The sequence below is a fragment of the Centroberyx gerrardi genome, chromosome 15 (genome assembly GCF_048128805.1).
Source record: "Centroberyx gerrardi isolate f3 chromosome 15, fCenGer3.hap1.cur.20231027, whole genome shotgun sequence".
Classification (NCBI taxonomy): Eukaryota; Metazoa; Chordata; class Actinopteri; order Beryciformes; family Berycidae; genus Centroberyx; species Centroberyx gerrardi.
The window spans coordinates 24,224,298-24,245,655 of NC_136011.1; the positions used below are offsets into that span (position 1 = coordinate 24,224,298).

Sequence of the window (21,358 nt, forward strand, 5' to 3'; positions counted from 1 at the left end):
TGTTCGAGGAAATCACAGTGTAAGAGTTGTTTTATTTGATTTTGACAGTGGGGTCGCTCCATTGTCATCAAGCAAGTCACACATTGTCATATTTACAGTCACACTGAGTATTTCTGAGCTGCCGCTGCGCTCCGTATTTCTATCTCCTATCAATCTAGGTTTTTTTTAATTTTTATATCTTTGATTTGACACATAGGTGACAGGTTTTGAGACAAAGAATAGATTACCACTAGCAGGATACCGGGATATTGGTGAAAGCAATATATTTTGCACTTGCTTTATTTTTACTTGTTAAATAAAGCTGACACTTAATTTGACATGTAAGTGACAGTCTGAGAGTCCGCGAATAGATTCTGCATAGCAGGTGTCAGCTCCGTGCACAACGAGTGCACGCCGGGGTCTGTACTTGTTTTGTTTTTGTTTTTAAGACTTCTTAGAAGTTTTGGCTAAATTAGTTTTCAAATTCTCAAATGATTTGACACGTAAGTGACAACTCGTGGTTCCAGGAATAGATATTCTCTAGCTCTCTCTTTTGGCTCTCTTTTTTTGTTGTTGTTTACTTGTTATAAAGTTTTAGCCAATTATTAAATTCTCCATTTTTTTTATTTTTTTTTACTTGAATTTGACACTAGGAAGGAAAAGGGAAAGATTTTCGGTGGCACAATATCAGCTCAACACAACTAAAGAGTGTCACTTTTTTGCTTTTGAAGTCAAGTTTTAGTCTTTACACTTTTGGATAGTTTGAGAAGGAACAAATTACACAAGCTTCTCTTCTCTTCACGTCACTTCGCTTTGCTTCTCTTCTTTTCTCTCCTCTCTTCTTTTGTCTTCACTTCTCTTCAATCCTTCACTTTCTCTCTCGATGTCATTCCAGTTACAGAATGGAAGCAGTCATCTTGATGTACCGGTCTAAATAGCTTTGAACTTTGAGGCTTATGCAGATAGATAGACAGGTGTGCATGGACGCACGCACACACACACACACACACACACACACACACACACACACACACACACACACACACACTCACCCATCATAACACTCCAGGATAATTAGCCAGATGATGAGCCAGTATGGGATTAGCTGTCAACACTTCCTGGTTGGCTGGTCATGTGGTCAGCAGGAGCCAATGAGCCCTGAGGGAATTTTCTCATCTACTGAGCTGTTGAATATAATAAGGAACCCACCCACACACACACATGCACGCACACACGCACGCACGCACACATTTTCATACGTAACATGCATTCATACACATGGTCCACGCAGAGACAGAAGGGGAGAGGGAGAGTAGAGACAGAGGTAGAGAAAAGAGATAGAGTGAGGTAAATAAAAAGAAAGAGCAGAATAAGAGGCTGAAATCTCTTCATGGTCAGACCGTTCATTGGCAGCCAGCCTCTCTGTAGCAACAAGACATTTTACAAAGACCCAGACAGTTCACTCCGCCCCCATGTTGGGTAGCTGGCTGTAGCTAGAAGAATGATTTTGTTGTTGTTGTAAAGCGTTTTGTGCAAAACAATTATTGACTCACAGATACTGCTTTTGATTCTTGTATGTTGTTATTGATTTGGGAATACCATTAACGGTTCTGTTGCTATCCTTTTGTTGTCAATTTGGAATTGTTTTGATCCCCAGCCCTGTAGAGAGACACTGTATGTGGAAGACAGCATAGAGGCTTTGCATTGCATCACAAATCTCCTATCAATCACATCTGGTGCCATCGTGGAGGTTCACTGAAGAATTGGCTGTGCAGACGTAGCTAACCATATAACAACTGAGCTAGAAAAACAGATATTTGACAAAGATAGTTGTGGTGTGGGTGCAGGTGAATTCAGTGACATTATAGGTAAAACTGAATAGTGTGATAAGGTAAACTTGCTGTCCAAAGCACTCCAAGTCAGAGCAACTAACCTAAACAACTGTTTTTTAGTGTTGTTAGCTAGCTAACTAGCCAAAAGGTTAATTTTGCCAAGCAACCGATATAAACGTTAACATGCAATTACTAGCCACTGCTAACTAATATGCTAGCTAACAAACTTACATAATCTGAGCACATCGATTAGATCAGTGGTGAAATGATCCGTTCCCAATCAAAAACAGCGCGGGAATTATGCACGGCTGTTCAACTCTATTGAAACAGTCAACTTATACATTTAGAAATGCAACCGGCTCTTCACAGCCACTGTTGCCCAAGAGCTGTAGACCTCCAATATGGCCGCCAGAGGGCGTTAACGTCTCCTGGAAGTCTTCTATACACTGGATCTTGGCTTCATTTGCCTCCTACCTTGATCCCTCTCATAGAAACAGCATAGACCGGCATCAATTGTCTAATCTGTTTTACAACATGCTTATCTGTGCCAAGATTTTTTCATTTACAATTACCTTTAAGGCATTTGATTGACACTCATCCGGAGTGATTTATGAGTAAGCAGGTAACGAGTAAGCAGTTTCTTGCTCAAGGACACTTCGACAGGACTCCACTGTTGATGGACACATTGGCTTTTGCAGGGATCGAAGTTGTGACCTTTTGGGTTGTGGGACGGTCTCTGTAACTATTTGGGCACCGTGCCGATTCATTCACTGTAGTGGGGGTGACGCCCGATTCATCACCACTACAGTGTCCAGTGTGCTGTGTAGCATATGACCATATACTCCTCTTTAAAGGGCTTTAATTCCAATGATGATTTTAAATTAAAAACGAAAAATCAACTTGAAGTGTTCTGTGACTGTACCATTGTTGACATACACACTCATGTATTCACACATACAAACACACACGCATGCACACACACACAAATTGGTATCATATGACTTTCTGCTTGGTCCTCTATTAAATAAAAGTTGTTTTGATCTCTGACAGCGTAAACACTGCCCGTCAACTTTATATGGAAAAACAAAAAAAAAAACATTGCAATCAAATATTTTTTCTGAAGTTTAAACTCCCTAAAGGAGCATATGTGACAATCTTTACTTTCATGCTTTCACATTTTTTGCGACACATTACTCTCAGTGGATTTGAAAGGGCTGTAAGTGTGCAGTCCAACACAATGACATGGTGGCGTGCATGAGCTGTGCCTCCCACACTGAGTCAGTCTGTGCCTAATTGAATTAAAGCTAACGAGTTTACAAACAGCTCTCTTTCTGGGTAATTAGTGAAGTGTCCTAATCAACACGACAACCATTTAAGAAGTCAGACAGAAGTCACTGAACATCATTTTCCATGTGCAGACAGGAAAGAATAATTACAAAACTGTTTATGTTGTTATTGTCGGTGTTACGCTCCTCATTTTCGTAACGATCAATCTATGTTTACCTGGTTATGTTTTTATTTTCTTGACTGTAAAGTTCTGACATTGTTTTTAAAAAGTGCTATATGAGTGTCGCGGTTGTTATTGTTCTCTATCATTAACCACGCTTCTTTCTCCGCTCCTCTGTTTCAGGCTCTCTGATTGGAGGAGAGAAGGCGTGAACGAACAGCGAGAGAGAGGGATAACACAGACGAAGAAGAAACGAGGAGGAGGAGAAGAAAGGCAGTGAAGAGGAAGTCGGTGATGAGTATCCGCGGCAACAGGCCCCGTCTCAGCTAACGAACCCGGAAGTCAGTCAACGACGTTTCGCTAGCAAAAACAGGATATCACCTCAGTGGGGGGCGGAGCTCCACTGAGAGGAACCAGGAAGCAGGGGGCAGAGTGAAGTGCACGGTTGCTCAGGTTGGGCAGGATGGTGATGCTGATCATGAAGCGGGAGGGGCTCGGCCTGCTGAGGGCCTTCCTGGTGTTGGTGGGTGTTTCTGCACTCTGTAGCGTCGCAGCAGGGGCCTGGAGCGGCAGCGCTCCCTTGGACCGAAGGGGCCACAGACACAGACATCCAGGTATGGGAATGGCAACAAGGCTCCCTTTACACCTAGCATTAAAGTCGAGATGAAATGAAAAATGCCTTTTTAACCCTTTTAGATCACATCCCCGGTCATATTGTGCACCTATTTAACAATATATGCCAAAAAAAATACATGAATTCTTGTATTCTTATATCAAAATTCAATCATGTTTTCTTCCTGTAAAACAAAATATGCCGTGTGCTTACGTAAGCATGACTCAACCAATTTCAACCAATAATATCATGACATCCACCCATCAGTCAATCTTCAACTTTTAGCGCACAGAGCTAAGATTCATTAGTTAGCTAGCTAGCAGCAGCATGGTACTTCGGTGTGTTTTCGGGTGTTATGACACGCCCACTTTTCAACGTTCAAATCAAATTCCTCCAAACGTTATGTCCCGCCTGTCTTTCCTGTTTCACTCGGAAATACGTCACGATACGGAAGTTAGATACTCTCGAAATGCCGTTTCATCTCGACTTTAACATGTCATGTATTCGGATTGGGTTTCAAGTGATACTCATAATTGTGTGAAAAGTAATCAAATAGATATTGAATGTCTGGGCTAGAGTTAATATTAGGGTTGGGGTTAGGTTTAGAAAAAGGTTCAGGCTGGGGTGGGGTTTAGGGTTAGAAATGGGGTCAGGGTTAGGATTGGGGTTAGGGAAGCTGAAGGGTTAGAGTTACATAGTCTGTGGAGATGCATCAAATAGGCAAATGACACTTTGTTGACACCTACTTTTTGTCACCTGAGTATCAACATTGGACTATCCAAATAAAGTGTTACCCCAGACTGTGTCTAGCTCTAATGTCGCTGGATTGTATTTACACCTGGCATTAAAATTCATCTCTCATACACACTTTGAAATCTGATTTCTCTTTTCCTCGCCAAAACACAGATTGTCACGCACATCACTTCCTTGCATAAAATTTACATCTTTTACAACTGACAGTAAAAAAACTCATCTCACTTGTTCCCCATCCTGACTATGAGTTATTTTGTATTTGAGCGTCCTGACAGTCCATTTTTGACAAGTATGTTACTAAGTTTATTTCTTTTTAAGGAGCTCCTATTTGTGAATTGTAGACACATTGCATTCACATTTTCTTGTTAATGTGGTCAAATATCTCTCTGACCATCTCCAGACGGATGATCAGATGCTTCAGTGCTTCATTCAGTTACAGATGTTCACACCTGGGAGCTGCCCAGTACACCCACAGCCTTCTACTGTTGGCCACGGAGCAGCTCCACTGGCACAAATGGGGGTCAAATGTCTTGCTAAGGGGCACCTCAAAAATAGTCGTTGAGGCGTGTGTCGTTCACATCCCCCACCCACATTTTCCCAGCTGGGATTTGAACTGGCGACCCACCGGTCAAAAGCTGGTTCCTGCTTCCCCGCCCACCTTTGAATTCAGTCAGTCGAAAAATGTACGCAGAAACTGCAGCTTTAGTGATAAAACATCCTTCTGGATTTGCTTCTAAGGATCTAAAAACTCTTCTAGGTCATCGATCACCTTCACAGACAGGGAGAAATATATGAATATATGTTTGTTTTGAACTCGTAGGTCACCTGTCGCTGCACAGACACAGAGAGAGGACAGGGAAGGAAGGACAGGTTCTCCACCGGTCCAAACGAGGATGGGTCTGGAACCAGTTCTTTGTCATTGAGGAGTACACCGGACCTGACCCGGTTCTAGTGGGCAGGGTGAGTAGAATCAAATATCCTCTTCTATTATACAAATGTATGTTCTATCAAATTCTTCTCTTCTCTTCACTTCTCTTCTCTTCTCTAATCTTCTCTTTTCTTCTCTTCTCCCCTCTCCTGTCCTCTCCTCTTCTCTTCTCTTCTCTTGTCTTCTGCTCTCTTCTCTTCTCTCCTCTTCACTTCTCTTCTGCTCTCTTCCTCTCCTCTCCTCTTCTCTTCTCGTCTCGTCTCCCCTCTCCTGTCCTCTCCTCTTCTCTTCTGCTCTCTTCTCTTCTCTCCTCTTCACTTCTCTTCTGCTCTCTTCCTCTCCTCTTCTCTTCTCTTTTCTTCTCTTCTCCCCTCTCCTCTCCTCTTTTCTTCTCTTCTCTTCTCCCCTCTCCTGTCCTCTCCTCTTCTCTTCTCCTCTCCTCTTCTGCTCTCTTCCTCTCCTCTCCTCTCCCCTCCTCTCCTCTTCTCTTCTCTTCTCTCCTTACCTCTCCACCTCTCCTTGAGTCAAACAGAAGCTACCTGAACAACAGCTTGGAATTTGACTTGCTGCTTAATTAATAAGAACATTTCCCTCCAAAGCCTGTCACGGTGAGGGCAAACAGGATGACAGACAGGACTAGTACCAATTGGGATCTAAATTTACTTCCCTCATTCATTAAGGAGAGAGAGACAGACATAGAGAGAGAGAGAGAGGTCATTTCCACACTGAAGGGTGAAGATGATTGGTGGTGCTCATCCACAAACAACAGCATTACTCACGCCGGGCAGCGCCTTTCATGACAAACAGCAAATGATGTTTACAATACATCATATTTCATAGCTGAGGGGTTGTAAAAGAAGAACAAGAGTTTAACTGAATGTTGGATATTCTACAGTTTTTTTTTGATGACAACAATGTTTTAAATCTCTTACTTATTATTGCTTGGCTTGTCTCGCTGTCAGCCCGACTACCAGCCTGTCTGCAACACCGCTGACTTGTAGACTTGGGGAAATAGCAACATCAAGTCATGTCTATCAAGCAGCCAAGCCTTGCCACCAGTCTTGCCTGCCTACCAACCTGTCTCTCTCACTCCCTACCTATCTACCCGACTCCCTTTCTCTTTAAAGACCCCCTGAAACAGCACCTTTACTTCTGGGACTGGGAGTTCATTTCCTGGGGACTTTAAGCTCGACACCAACCGAGATCCAGGCGTCAGCAGCACCAAACACATCCTGTCTTTCTATATGTTGCTTTCCTCTGTCTGTCTACCTGTCTTACTCTCTACTTACTCCCTCCTCCTCCATTCAGCTCCACTCAGACGTAGACTCAGGCAACGGCAACATCAAGTACATCCTGTCTGGCGAAGGCGCAGGAACGATCTTCGTTATCGATGATAAGACGGGCAACATCCACGCCACCAAAACCCTGGACCGCGAGGAGCAGGCCCAGTACACTCTCACAGCCCAGGCCGTGGACAGAGACACTAACAAACCCCTGGAGCCGCCGTCAGAGTTCATCGTCAAAGTTCAGGACATCAACGATAATCCTCCCGAGTTCCTACACGGGCCGTACTACGCCAGGGTGCCCGAGATGTCCAACGTTGGTGAGTAGGAAAAGAAGAGTTGAGAAAACGGGAGGGGAGGCTGGGTTTGGAGCTGCTTGTAAAGGCTTAGGTTCAGTGTGGACTTTTTAAATTGGACTGCACTATGCCGAAGTGCCTGAAATGTTATTGGCTACTGGCAGTGTAAATGCATTTGGCATTCAGTCAGCTTGGCATTTTGATTTGTTTTGATCTTAATAAAAGCACATTCAAGGCACATTACTGACTTTCACAGCATTTTCGTTATGCTGTGTATATCTTCTGAGATGTTTGGCTTTTATCTCACACCCAATTTCCACACACAAAAACACATATCAAAGTCCACTTAAATTTTGAGGAAACTTTCCATATCCGTGTCTGATCAGTCATTCATTATCTGAATTGAAGACTCCAAAGGCCAGAATTAACTAAAACAAATTTGAGCTTTTGAAATTTGTTCATGAAAGCTTCTTAAATGTTTTATTTTAGTTTGTCCAGACTAAGGCCTACTCCTGGCTTTACCTAAGGTATATCTGCAAAACTAGCCAGTAGATTAATTTTCACACTCAGTCTGATTCAATTTGATAACAGCAATAATCCAGAGAAAATCCACCATCTCATCTCTTTACTATGGAAAAGCTCTCTGTCCCATGTTGAGTGACATTTGTTAATGAAGTCAAGGACCAGGTCCATCGTCAGTGTGTTGGTCTGCTAAACAGCCTGTTTCATACATTATTAATTAACACCGAAACCTGAACACAGGAAGTGTGACACAGAGGTGGATGCCGTTGCCCAGACAGGGCTATTAGCTGACATATTCAGCTCATACCCCCCCAACCCCCCATTTTTTCCCTTTTTTTCTAAAAGGAAATAAAAAATAAAAGTATTTTATTAGTACAAAAAGTACAAAAATGTAGCAGTACAAAAATGTAGCAGTACCTTGGCATGGGCTAGTAACAGATAGTATCTTCTTAGTGTATCCTTGCTTAGGGCGTCTGAATGGGTCTTGATAGATTTTCTTTCAAAATATTATGTGATCTTGGAGGAGATGACCTGAAACGAACCACACTGGCAGTGTTTCCGCCTGAACCTCTGAAAGCCAGAGAAATCCCTTCTCTGAATGGACTGGACTTTCAAAGAAAGAACTTCTGAAAGGACTTGTGAATGAGTTCTGTTCAGGCTTTTTGCAGCCATCCTCTCTAAGAGCTGAAACCTGAATACAGGAAGTCTGGCTGGGAGGGGCTGTCGGTTGCCATGACAGCGCCATCAGCCTCGACCACAGAACTGGAGCAGATGGAAGAGCTGTAATCTGACAAACCGGGGCCAGGTTCCCTCAAGGAGCTCAGAATTAGAGCAGATAGAGAGGGCAATCCCCTTCAAATTAACATTCTTGAATGGTAATTTAGCTGGTACACTTAAGATGGCTGCCACAGTGAGACCAGGGCTGAATGAAACTTGATTACAGGAATGATATCCCATGGGTTTTTATATAGAGTGAGATGGTGGAGCTAACATGGCTGCCATAGGAATCAAAAACGGCCAAACTTTCTATCGAGGGTAGAATGGAGAAGGATGGTGCAAAGTTGCTGCATCAACAAGGAAATTTAAACAATTTAATAGTTTAAAAGTTAATAGAATACATTTCACACTTCTGCGTATTTCATTTATTTGGCCTATTTGCTGAGCTCAGCTGTGTCAAGCTCAGTTAAAGAGGCTTGCACTGGAAGTAAATCACTGTTGTCGGGTGAAAACCTTAAATTTCCAAAATGTCAACTTTTTAGGAACAAAGATGAACAGCCAAATAAACTTGACAACCATGTGTTTTTCAGTTTGAGTGGGTTTTGAAAGGGTTTCTCATGTCATCCTTCAATTTAAACATGAAAATCACCAAAATCGGAGATTGCACTGACGAAATGTAGATAAATAACACTAGAGAGAGCAGCCTCACTCGAGAGCAGTTTGATTGTAGTGTTTGAGGGAAGGCAGAGTGCTACTTATTCACTTTCCACCAACCAGCCAGTGCAGCATGTGAATAAACAAACGTCCTGTGACCAGCTTGCTTCTCAAACCATTCTTGGACCAATGCCCCCAGGAAAAGTCATCTCCTAACTTTGTTTGTGTGTGTGTGTGCGTGTGTGTGTGTCTTACAGGTACGTCAGTGATGCAGGTGACAGCCACAGATGCCGATGACCCCACCTACGGCAACAGTGCCAGACTGGTGTACAGCATACTGCAAGGACAACCATACTTCTCTGTGGAGCCACAGACAGGTAAGACTAAAAACCGAACCTTACGCTTAAGCCATCTACACTGCAACTGTATACAGACCACCCGCTGTAGTTGAAAGATGCAAAAAGTATAATATAGTAATTTTGTTCCACAAATCATCAACACTCGTGAATCGGGACTATGTTTTTAGCCATAATTGTGCATCGTAACACTATACTACATAGGCCTTATCCCCTCTGACCACCAGGCACTTTAGCTAGCAGCACTAAACATATACTTATGGAAAGTGCTGGTCAGGCCTCCTGTTGCTTAGGGAATATTTAAAACCTGTTTCTTTTTTGCTAAAAGTGTTTTTTATATTTTTACCCACTGCCACTCTGAGCGCTAAAAGCATGCTAAGAACTCAGTGGTGTAGGGATCATGTAACACACACATGTCCTTCCTACTGAAAAGAGTGAGAAAAATAAACCACTTCTGTACAGAGAGGTTCCCACAGGACAGGCAGCCCTAGTCTCTGCAGAGCCCAGACCTAATATTTGGGTAAAAAAGAATAGAGATTCGGATGTAAGGAGAGAGGTTAGGGCAGAGAAGGCGATATGTTGGGATAGAAAGAGCGAGGAGGAACAGAAAGAGACGAGGTTAGGGTAGGGAAAGAGAGAGAAATTGGGTTAGAAAGAAAGAGAGAGTTGATGGAAAGAGAGCGGTTAGGGCAGAGAGAGCGTGAGAGGGGGAGCGAGAGATTTGGGCAGAGTAAATCTGGCTAATCAAACCAGTGTTGGGTATTTGACTGGCTCAAATCCATAGCTCACATTTCTAATTGGTTTGGAGATTATCAGCTTTTCATGCTGTCACACACACACACACACACACACACACACACACACACACACACACACTTGGCATAATATGACAGTAGAAAGCCTCAACTCCCTGTCGCGGCAGCTAGACATGCAGAGAAAGAAAGAGAGGGATGGAAAGAGAGAGGCGGGTGATGAATTAAACAGAAAGAAAAGATTACTGGAGCTTGAAATGGAGAAAAAGAAGACTTCACACATGTTTAACTAGAGTTCAAATATATATGAATGATGAGTGATGATGCTTTTTTGTTCCAAAATGGGATATCCGCCATTTAAGTAAATAAATAAACTAGAAGGGCACTCGGAGAGCGCAGACCTCCGCCAAGGTTCGTGCTATTACTGCTTGTTCGTGAATTGGATCCGGATCCGCTCCAAAATTTTATGGGTTCTTCCTTGGCCCATGCTACACCCTTCCACGACGTTTCATGAAAATCGGGCCAGTAATTTTTCCGTAATCCTGCTAACAGACAAACAAACAGACAAACAAACAAACAAACAAACAAACAAACAAACGGCACCGAAAACATAACTTCCTACTCTTAGACAAAGGCCTGGATGTTAAGCACATTATGGATATGGAAGTAAAGTTATGAGTCATCTTAAGGCCTTTGCTTTCAAAATAGTAAATGTTTTTAGAGACAGAATCATCTGTGTTTTTGAATTAATTTGAATAAACTCATACATTTCAGGCAGCAGAATTTTCCCAAAATTGATATATAGCATTTTGTAATGAATAGATATACACAGTGACATACATAAAAGCACAGATACATACAACCAAATATACATGCATACACATACACACACACACACTCATGCATACATAAACACAGACCCACTTACACGTATACATACATACATACATGTGTGCATACATACATACATGGGTCACGTGCACACACATGCACACACACATACATATATGCAAACATACATACACATGTATAAACACACACATGAACACACAGTAGTAGCCTTAGGTGTTGTGAGCTGATTTGCCACCATGACAACCTGTGAGTGATAATTAGTCTGTTACTGGCAGAGTTGGTGATGGGGATGACAAGTGTCAGTTTGCATGTGTGTGTGTGTGTTTGTGTGTGTATGTGTGTGTGTGTGTGTGTGTGTGAGAGAGAGAGAGCGTGTATGTGTGTGTCACATCTTGTCACAAATTATAGAAGACCACTACCCATATTCTCTTTTTCTTTGAGTAGTTTCTATGTAACTTAAAGAGCACCGTACATTTCATGATAGTTGTACTGTGGACATGAGGGAGCTGTAATACAAAGCGTTAAGTTTGTTTTAACACTTTCGTAGCATTGACTTAAACGAACAGGCAGACAACAAGCGTCACAGAGCGTCAGGACACGCCCAGAGCAACTTTCTAAGACTCTGAAAAGGCTGAAAGGCTGCAGCAACAAACACAAAATGAGTCACTTTACATACCATAAAAACAATGTATTTAAAAAAGGAAAACTCCACTTTGACTGGATGTTACAGCTTCTATCTGCAGCCATTTCGTTGTCGCCATTTTGCATTCTTCCTTCTGAGTGTTCAGTTTAAATCAAATGGGGATGCAAAATCGGCGAAAACAACCCGTTATGATTTGATGATCACTAATATTCTACCTAACTCTCCCTCCCTCCTCCTCCCTCTTTCTGTCTAGGTATAATTCGCACGGCCTTGCCAAACATGGACCGTGAGGCGCGTCAGGAGTATGATGTCGTCATCCAGGCCAAAGACATGGGGGGTCACATGGGCGGACTGTCGGGGACCACCGAGGTCAAAATCACCCTGACAGACGTCAACGACAACCCTCCAAAGTTCCCACAGAGTGAGTCCATCCATCTATCTATCTATCTATCTATCTATCTATCTATCTGTCATTTTGCTCTGGTGTGACATTTCCTTTAGAGGTGTGAAAGTGTGAGACTTTCCACCAAATGGCTGCTGATGGTTCTTTACATCTGAGGAACAGCGCTATACTGTTACCCTATCACCTTTGCAGCTTCCTACCCTCTCCTGCTGTGTGTGTTTATGCTTGTGTGCGTGTGTGTGTGTGTGTGTGTGTGTGAGTATAACCTAGAAAACATGCTTGCTAGCTAGCAATATAGAAACCAGGGAAGTCACTGTAGGAGACACACAAAAAATAACTTATGAAATCCATTAAATATCAATTATTAAAGGTTCTTTACCGCCCCCCTGCAATGTCCTCAGGCATATTTGTATGTGTGTGTGTGCATGTGTGTGTGTGTGTGTGTGTGTTCTCCTTGGGACGTTTGTTGGATAGCTGATTTGCTGAGCAATAAAAAAGTAGTTAAATATTTACCCTGCTTTTGTCAAGAGCTGTGGAAATAAAGGTTAAAGACGGAGAGAGAGAGAGAGAGAGAGAGAGAGAGAGAGAGAGAGAGAGAGAGAGAGAGAGAGAACTAAATGAGCAGCTATTTCTCACACACTATGTAGTGGTAGGCAATATTTTATATCACAATATTTTTTTGTATTTTTGGATGGTAGCAGTATAAATCATGTCAGTCTTTTCTTGGTAATGTCATTTTTTACAAATGCTTCATGTACAAGAACCCTGCAATTGTCAAATTATCATATCGTTCTGATACGTTGGTATAATTACTGTAAACAAATGAGACTGTGGTCGAGGCGATTGGTCATCTCTACCTTGTGCCACTGGTATTGTAAGAGTGAATTAAGCGTAAGTGCTAGTGTGTCTCATAATTAAGGCCACATCTGTCATAAACCCTGCTGCTTCTGTCACAAACAGGATGCTGCTGCTTGTCCGCCCTCCCTGTCTCCGGCATCGCTCTGCATGCATTTGTTTTCTTTTTAGCTTTACTAAAGAGGATAAACATGTTGGAAGGCCTTTCACTCGTCCCGCCATCTGCCATCGCAAGAAACTCTGAAAGATTTCTCTCGGTTTGCGCTGGAAGGACAGCGCCCTCTTCCTGTTCTCTGCTGTAAAGCGATATAACTTTGTGCCATAAAGCAATCCAGCAGATTTACCATAAAATCCCACCTGGTGGCACACAATGAAAAATGCAGTGTAGAGGCCAGTGGAGACTTCTCTGTGATGTCTCAAAATGTCTATATTTGGTAATGACTTATTGATTTTTTAAATGTATAGTTAAGCGTTAAGTCAGTAGAACGTAAATACACCTTTATAACTAATGTTCAACCAAAGATTGTTGAAAGTAGAAGAAGTAGAATGGTGTGTGCATCCAGAGCAACTTGGGTACAGGTGCAGGACAAAATCAGCACAAGGAAGGACGTCCGCACACTGAATATAAGCTCCCAAAATACTTACTGCTGCACCGTTTCAACCACCAACATTCGTCAACAAACGTTGCAGCAATAAATGTTTTGGGAGCTTATATATTCAGTGTGTGGACAGATTTCTACCAGTGTATCGTTCGGACTTTTCCTGTCTACACCCTCTCTCTTTCCCTCTTAGACTTTCTTTCTGCCTCTCTCTCTCTCTGTTTCTTTCTCGGTTTGTTTCTTCCCCTCCCTCCCCTCCAGCAGCTCTCTGCAGAAGGACCCCTGGCAAAGCTTCAGCAGACTAGCTGCAGCGATGGAGGGAGAGAGGAAGAGAGGAGAGGAGAGGAGAGGAGAGGAGAGGAGGGCTGGGGATTTAGCCTGTGGAGCAGCTGAACAGGCGAGAGAAGAGAGAGACAGAGGAGGGAGGGAGGGAGGGAGGGAATGCAAAAGACAGAGATGCAGAGAGAAAGAGACTGTCATAACCATCACTCTGGTTCCTGTGGATTCCAGTTAGCTCACTGTGTTTCGATTGTGTTGGAAAGCTAAAATCTGATTCTGTGCACTGTGATAGACAGGAAACGTTTCGAGGGAATGTAGATGGAGATTTCTATGGCCAAAAGTATTGTTTTTATAATGCATTTGTGCTATGGTTGCCCACCAAATTGGCATATGTTTGGAAAAAGCTTAAAATGGGATATGTGTGTGAATAGTGAATCTACTCTTATGAAATGATGGCACAAAATTGAAACAGATTATTGTAAAGGATAGTAGATATACCTTGAAGTTATTGTTTGACAAAATTATAACACTTTTCTGGACGGGTTCCTGTGTATTTTAGATATATCAAAGGATAAACTTGAAACTATGATTAACAATTACAATTTAGGCATTAAGTTGACGCTCTTATCCAGAGCGATGTTGCGGTTCAGTGTCTTTTGCACACTAAAATAAACAGAGATAAACTCTTTATTTGTAACTGCGACACAATTATTGTAGATAACAGTTATGGGCTATGAGGACAAAAGAAAGCAGGTTTTTATGACAAAACATAATCGGTCATAAATGTTTGCAAAACAGCCACCTGCATTACTTCTAAATGTCGGCTGCGCATCATTGGCTTTACATCTGTGATACAAGACAACACAACTAATAGCAATATGTTGTGGTTGTAGCTGCCTTTGTAAAAAAGAGAGAGAGAGAAAAAAAAAACTGCACACACACACCTGCAAAAAAAAAAGAGAGTCTCCCAGATGGTGTGAATGAGGACAGTGATTACTTATTTATTAGTCGGACAGAGAGAGAGAGGGAGAGAGAGAGAGAGAAACGAGGGGGAAAAACGAGATGAGAAGGTTAAGAAAGAAAAGCAGACAGAGCCAAAGCGAGAAGCAGAGACAAAAAAGACAACAAAAAAACACAGATACAAACAGAGAAAGAAACAAGGAAAGGCAGAGATACAGAGCAAGAGAGATAAAGACGGAGACAGAACGGAGAGATAGCGGCACAGTTTGACTTCCTCTCGTCTTCCAGCAGCTTTTCACTTTTCATTCACGCTGTTATATTGTTTTCTTTCACTCCAAGCTTCTTCTTCTTCCTCTCTCTCTCTCTCTCTCTCCCTCTCTCACCTCATTATCAAGCATCCTTCGTTTGCCTCCCCCAAAATCCATCACCCGCACACACAGAGGGAGGAGCAGAACGCAAAGGAAAGCAAATAAAAAGCCCCCCCCAAAAAATGTCTTTTTTCACTCGGCTTGACTTCAGTCTTTGTTAGACTGACATGACAGGGAGTTAAATACTGTTAAAATATGTCAGCCACAGTTCTTCGCAGCTAGCTGTCTGTCTCTGTCACCTCTTCTTGTTGAAACATCAACAAAGCAGAATAGAATAGATCATAAAAAGGCATTTGAAGTTGTGAAAGTTAAATCTTCTGGCTGATAGCTGCCTGCCATATTCACACATATCATTTACCTCCTGTGTCTTGTATTATTGCTATTATAGAACTATCTCTACAAACCAGATTATGATAATAAAACCCCTGTCATGACTTACAAAAGGTTATGCTTTTATGAGTACTGCTATAAATGTATCTCTCTGTCATTGCAGAGCCATAAAATCCCTGTCCTTAAAGTTTTATTTGGAGTTTTTTCTCAAGTTTAGACAGAAATACAAGAGTGACATTGTGTGGAAAGCTAAAAAGTTGTAATGGCAATACATTATGCAGAGGCAATCAGTGTGTGTAGTTTGTCACGTCTTGTGGTACATCCAACATAACATTGAAAAGTAAGGTTACATGGATCTTTACACCTCTGGCTTCTTCTCATTTTTTTTTTTTTCAGTGGAAAGGACTTGGCTGTAGCTTCACACATTTTACAAGCTTAGAGCTCAATGTGCGTTTTGAGCTTAAAGGAACACTCAGAGGTTTTGGGAGACTGGCCCATTGGTCAACTCTTACCTGTTTTTGTGATGAGAACATAGACACCAAAATCATCCATGTGTCCCCAGTAGATCGTTCACGCCACTCGCCACGCTAACTCTTTAGCATACGATATGTTGAGTGATAGCAGGCGACTAGCATTATCTTAGAAGTGGGAAAATGAGAACCAAAACTACATCAACTATACTGAGTTAATGATATTTAATTTTTTTAATTTATGAATTTACAGGCCTTATAATAAAAAACAATTGTATATTACTAAAAGGTCAGCCTTCTTAGTTTAGATAATGCTAGTTGCATACGATCACTCAGCATAGTGTATGCTAAAGTGTTAGCATGGAGCCCTGCAATCATACACATGGATGATTTTAATGCCTATGATGTCATCACTTAACAGGTAAGTTGACCAATGGGCCAATCTGCCCGAAGCACAGTGTATTCCTTTAGAAACATTTCAGTGTGCCGCACTTCAAACAGGTTTTCCATCGTCACTCTGATAACAACAGGAGCCATGGTCAGTGCTTCCCCCAAGAATCTGTTTCGTGCCACTAACTATAAATCGTCAGTGTTAAATTAACTCTGAGATTGTAAAAATCAACACAATGCCTGTTTTTATAGAAGCCCTTCAGAGTTCATTTAACACTTTTAATAGCTTTGAACAGCCGCCTCAGAGCCATATCAGCTCTGTGAGTGAACAGACACTGCAATCAACACTTGTCAAGTCAAATTGTCACTGAAAAATCAACACTAATTAACTCTGGAGAACTGTGTAAAAAACATGTGTTGTCCCAAACTATATGATGCATCCTTCTTAAAGCAGTTTTAAGCAGTATGCCTGCCTGTCGTGTGTGTAGCCCACAGCCAGGTATACACCAGGCCGCCTGCATGCTCTGTCATACAGTGTTTGACTCAGTTGGCAGAAGCCGTTAGAGCTGTAAGCTACTTAGGAAGAGCGAGAATGGACAGACGGGAGAAGGGAGAGATGGGAGGGAGAGGAGAAGGGCAAGGGGAGGGCAGGGACGAAAGGAGCTTTTAGAGAGAAGTGGCGGGAGGAGAAGAGGAAAGATATACATGAGAGAAATAGGAGGGAGAGGAGGAGGAGAAGAGAAAACGTAGACTATAAATATGAGGGAGAGGAGGAGGAGAGGCGAGAATGAACGGAGGGATTTGGAAGGACGGAGCGGAAAGGGGAGAAGAAAAAGAGAAATGGAGAGAGATTGAGGAGTATGGAGAGGAGGTTTGAAAGGAGGGATTTGGGGGCGAAAGGAGAAGGGATGAGGAGGAAAGACGTAGAAGATGGAGAGGAGGGTTCGGAACGAGGGATTTGGTCGAGGATCGATGGAGATGGAGATGCGGAGGAGAAAAGGAGCAGAAGCGAATGGGAGGAGAGGGTGGAAGGGCTGGAGGATGGAAGGGGGGATTTGGGAAGGACGGATCAAGCCCCGTGAATCACTCTTATTCATTTCCACTCAGATTTGCTCGGAAAACCACGTGGCCGATTGAATTTCACGGTCGACGGGGCTGGTACACCTGCACCAGTTGGATAAACAGGCTAATGGTGTCCAACCCGTAAAATGATGAGTCCACTCAGAGAGGAGGAGAGAGGAAAGAGGGATTTGGGGAGGACAGGCTAGAATGGGCAGTTGCAGATGAAGATGGAGGAGGAGGAGGAGGAAGGAGCAAACGAGGGATTTGGGAGAAAGAAGCAAGAGCAGGAGAGAAGACGAGAGATCAGATGAGGGAGGAAGATGAGAATCGGAAAGGGAAGATGGGGAGGAGGGAGACAGGAGGGATGCGGCGAGAATGATGAAATGCGCAGGGGAGAGGGAGGACAGACGACGTGAAAGGAGAAGAAAGGCTCAGGGAGGAGCGGAGAGATAGATGGAGAGAGTAGATGAGAGAGAGGAGAGAGAGGGATGAGGTGGATTTAGTTGGGGGGGGGGGGAGAAGAGAGGAGGAGGAGGAGAAGAGAGGAGGAGAGAGGAGACATATGGTCCTACCGCTCTCATTCTGCAAGCCAGGTGTCTACTCCCCTAGACACTCACACACACACACACACACACACACACATACACACACACACACACACACACACCTGACACTCTATAGGGGATATTAATATCCTTTGTGTCATGTGAGACAGATGGTATAGTTCGTGTTAATCCCTCTCTCCACTGCAAGAGTGACCCTGCTTTAGACAGTAAACACAGCGGCAGCCAGCCAGGAACAGTCTTAAGACACTAAAGAGCGTTGAACACCAAAGCAGGGTGTGACCAGAGGTTGAAAGTAACCATGGCTACCAGCCACATGCTGCTGAATGTTAATTGTGACTGATAAATTAACTGGGTAAATCAAACTAGACACTTTGGCAGGTGGACAGCCGGTCAAAAATCATCATTTTTTTATAGCTTACACAGGCATTTATTATATTTTTTATACAGAAACTTACAGTGTGGGTTTGTCAGCCTATCAGTTATTGGAGCTATTCTATTCTATTCTATTCTATTCTACCAGTTCAAAGTTTGGACACGCATTTTTTTGTTTTTTCACATTTTAGAATAATAGTAAAGACATCAAAACTATGAAATAACACAAACGGAATTATGCAGTGACCAAAAAAGTGTTAAACAAAATCAAAACTATCTTATATTTTAGATTCTTTAAAGTAGCCGCCCTTTGCCTTGATGGAAAGGCAAAGGCTTTGGAAAGAAATTCATACATAGGCATCAACTTCACTATTTATATTTGTCTAAGAAACAAATTTCAAGCATTTAAGCATAAGCCTTTAGATCAAAATGGCTTTAAGAGAATGAAAAACATAGTACATTCAATCAGATGGGTCCAAACTTTTGACTGGTAGTGTGCAGTATATTCTCATACTTTCTCACCGGTTTCCCAGGTCTGCATGCCAGGTATGCATCAGAATAGAGTCCAAATGAAAACTAAACTACTTTATTTTTCTCCCAGGTGTGTATGCCATGTCTGTGTCGGAGGACAAAGTGGCAGGAGAGGAGGTGGGCCGTCTGAAGGCCAAAGACCCCGACATGGGAGAGAACGGACTGGTCAGCTACCGCTTGACGGAGGGGGACGGACTGGGCGTGTTTGATCTCACCACCGACTCCCAGACCAGAGAGGCTGTCATCAAGCTGAAGAAGGTAAGGAAAGAAAGAAAGAAAGAAAGAAAGAAAGAAAGAAAGAGGCTGCTATGGAACCGAAGAAAAGAGTGGATGGGAGAGAATGAGATCAGGATGGCAGGAGAGAGATAGTGAAAGCTACATTTAAAGCTTGAGCGGTATAGATGTATTGCCATTCAGTCGGGGGGCATTCACACTACTTTTTATCAAAATGGACAGCACTTCTTTTGCATTTAAGCCGAGCGGGAGCGGCCAAAAGGCAGACAGAGGGTGTCTGCTGCGGAAAAGGCACTGCAGCAGGCGTCTTTTTAGGCTGAGTGGAGCGCTTTCAAAAAGAAAAGAAAAGCTCAACTTTTCAGAGGAGACCACACACTGGGAAGAGGTTTTCACATTTTGTAGATAGCTGACAACAACAGCCAGAATGAAAAAATGGAGAAAGTAGCGCTAGACAAGTTGGTAGTCCTCTGGTCATAAAGAGTTAATATGGAGAAAACTGCGACTCTTATTCAATTTACCAATTTACAAAAATGCGATTGAGGCAGCGATTGTTCTAGAAAAAAGTAGTATAGTGTGAATTGTGAACACGGCTAGTCAATGTTTGAAACTGTGTCACTAGCACTGTGAGTGTGTGTCCGTCTCCGTGTCCATGTGTGTACGGGCATATGTCTGTGCATGCATGTGTGTGTGTGTGTGTGTGTGTGTGTCTATGTATTGATGAATTTGTCCTTGTGCAGTTGCTATTATGTGTACAAGTGTATATGGAAAGAGAGAAGAGGGACAAAAAGGATGATACAGAGTGGAGGCCACGAGATACAATACAGGTATAGAAACGAAGAAGAGAGCTAGCTTGAGAGAAAATGACAATAGACCCAGAAATGAATAGGTGGATGGTGAAAGAGAGACGGTGAAACAACAGAGGGAAATGAAAGTGGAGGGCAAAATGAGATGCAGGAAGAAATAGAGAAGAAGAAAATAGAGAAAAAACATGAAGGACTGAGAGAGGTGGGTGGAGGCGAAGGGAAGATTCTCTGTGTTCCCTTCACCTGACCGCCCTCACACTTTCTTATTGTGTCTGAGATGAACATTGACTTTCATGGCTGTGTGTGTGTGTGTGTGTGTGTGTGTGTGTGTGAGAGAGAGAGAGAGAGAGAGAGAGAGAGAGAGAGAGAGAGAGCGCATTAACTTTCATGCTTCCTTGGGCCAGAGAGCTCATCCTCTGCACTGTGACTGTAACCTAGATGCGTGCACACACACACACACACACACACACACACACACACAGGCACAGTGACTCACACACACACTACCGCACTATAACTATAGTTTCCAGTGATCCAGTTCAGCACACACAATTACTTTCTCTCTCTCACTCTCTCTCTCTCTCCCTCACACGCGCGTGCACACACACACACACACACACACACACACGTATTCTCTCAAATACACACAGACTCATTCCCTCTCTCTGTCTCTCTCAAACACACACACATATACACAGTCACTTATTATCATCTCTCAAATACACAGAGATTCACTCATTTCCTCTCTCTCTCTCTCTCTCTCCCTCTCTCTCTCTCTCACACACACACACACTCACACACACACACACAAACAGAGAGTTGTATGTGTAGCCGCAGGTCAGGATTATGAACTGATTCCTCTAGTGATCCGTGGTAGCCGGCTTCTCCCTCTTGGGGCGTCCGACCTCTGCATCTCTCAATTAAAACATAATAGCATTTAGTCGAACAAAATTGATTGTGTGGGGAAAGATAAGAATCTAATGTAACACCGAAATCAGTTTCTGAAAAGGCCTATTTTCTCTTTTGGCTTGTCATCTTAGACAGCTAAAAAAAGACATTTTGAGTGTTGTGAAGACAATTTGAGAATAAATCACACATCCGCAACCCACTTCATAACTAGAGCGACCACAGAAACCCAAAGAGGGGCAACAAGGCCACATGGGACAAACAAGCCAGATGACTACATGCTACCACTGTCACTCCTTTTTTTTTGTCAAATTTTCAAAGCGTATCCCTATTTGGTGAAAGATCTAGCATTCAAGTATGTACTTATGTGTTTGAAAGTGTGATTTCATGGCAAGCCGCATTCCTGTCCAGACAGCAAAGGAGGGATGTTCCTCAAAACAGCAGCCGGTCTGAACCCACAGCTCCGTTGTGTTGTTGCTGTGGGTCTAAAACAATCAATACAAGTCTGTTTTTTTTTGCTTTGTCTCACAACTCTCTGCACAAGGGGTGCTACGTAGCTCAATGCGTTGAACATGGCACTAACATTTCCAGGGCTGTGGGTTT

At 42.8% G+C, this 21,358-nt stretch overlaps 1 protein-coding gene across 2 annotated transcripts in view; it reads left to right on the forward strand.

Annotated features, from left to right (window-relative positions):
* cdh11 (cadherin 11, type 2, OB-cadherin (osteoblast)) overlaps positions 1-21,358 on the forward strand; it is a 104,339-nt gene that overhangs the window by 64,615 nt on the left and 18,366 nt on the right. For both annotated transcript variants that reach the window (XM_071911717.2, XM_071911716.2), the window contains exons 3-8: positions 3,442-3,872; positions 5,445-5,584; positions 6,861-7,155; positions 9,282-9,401; positions 11,881-12,048; positions 18,883-19,070. In XM_071911717.2, the coding sequence (XP_071767818.2) occupies positions 3,722-3,872; positions 5,445-5,584; positions 6,861-7,155; positions 9,282-9,401; positions 11,881-12,048; positions 18,883-19,070 (1,062 nt within the window). In that variant the 5' untranslated portion in view covers positions 3,442-3,721. The remainder of the gene's footprint in view (positions 1-3,441; positions 3,873-5,444; positions 5,585-6,860; positions 7,156-9,281; positions 9,402-11,880; positions 12,049-18,882; positions 19,071-21,358) is intronic.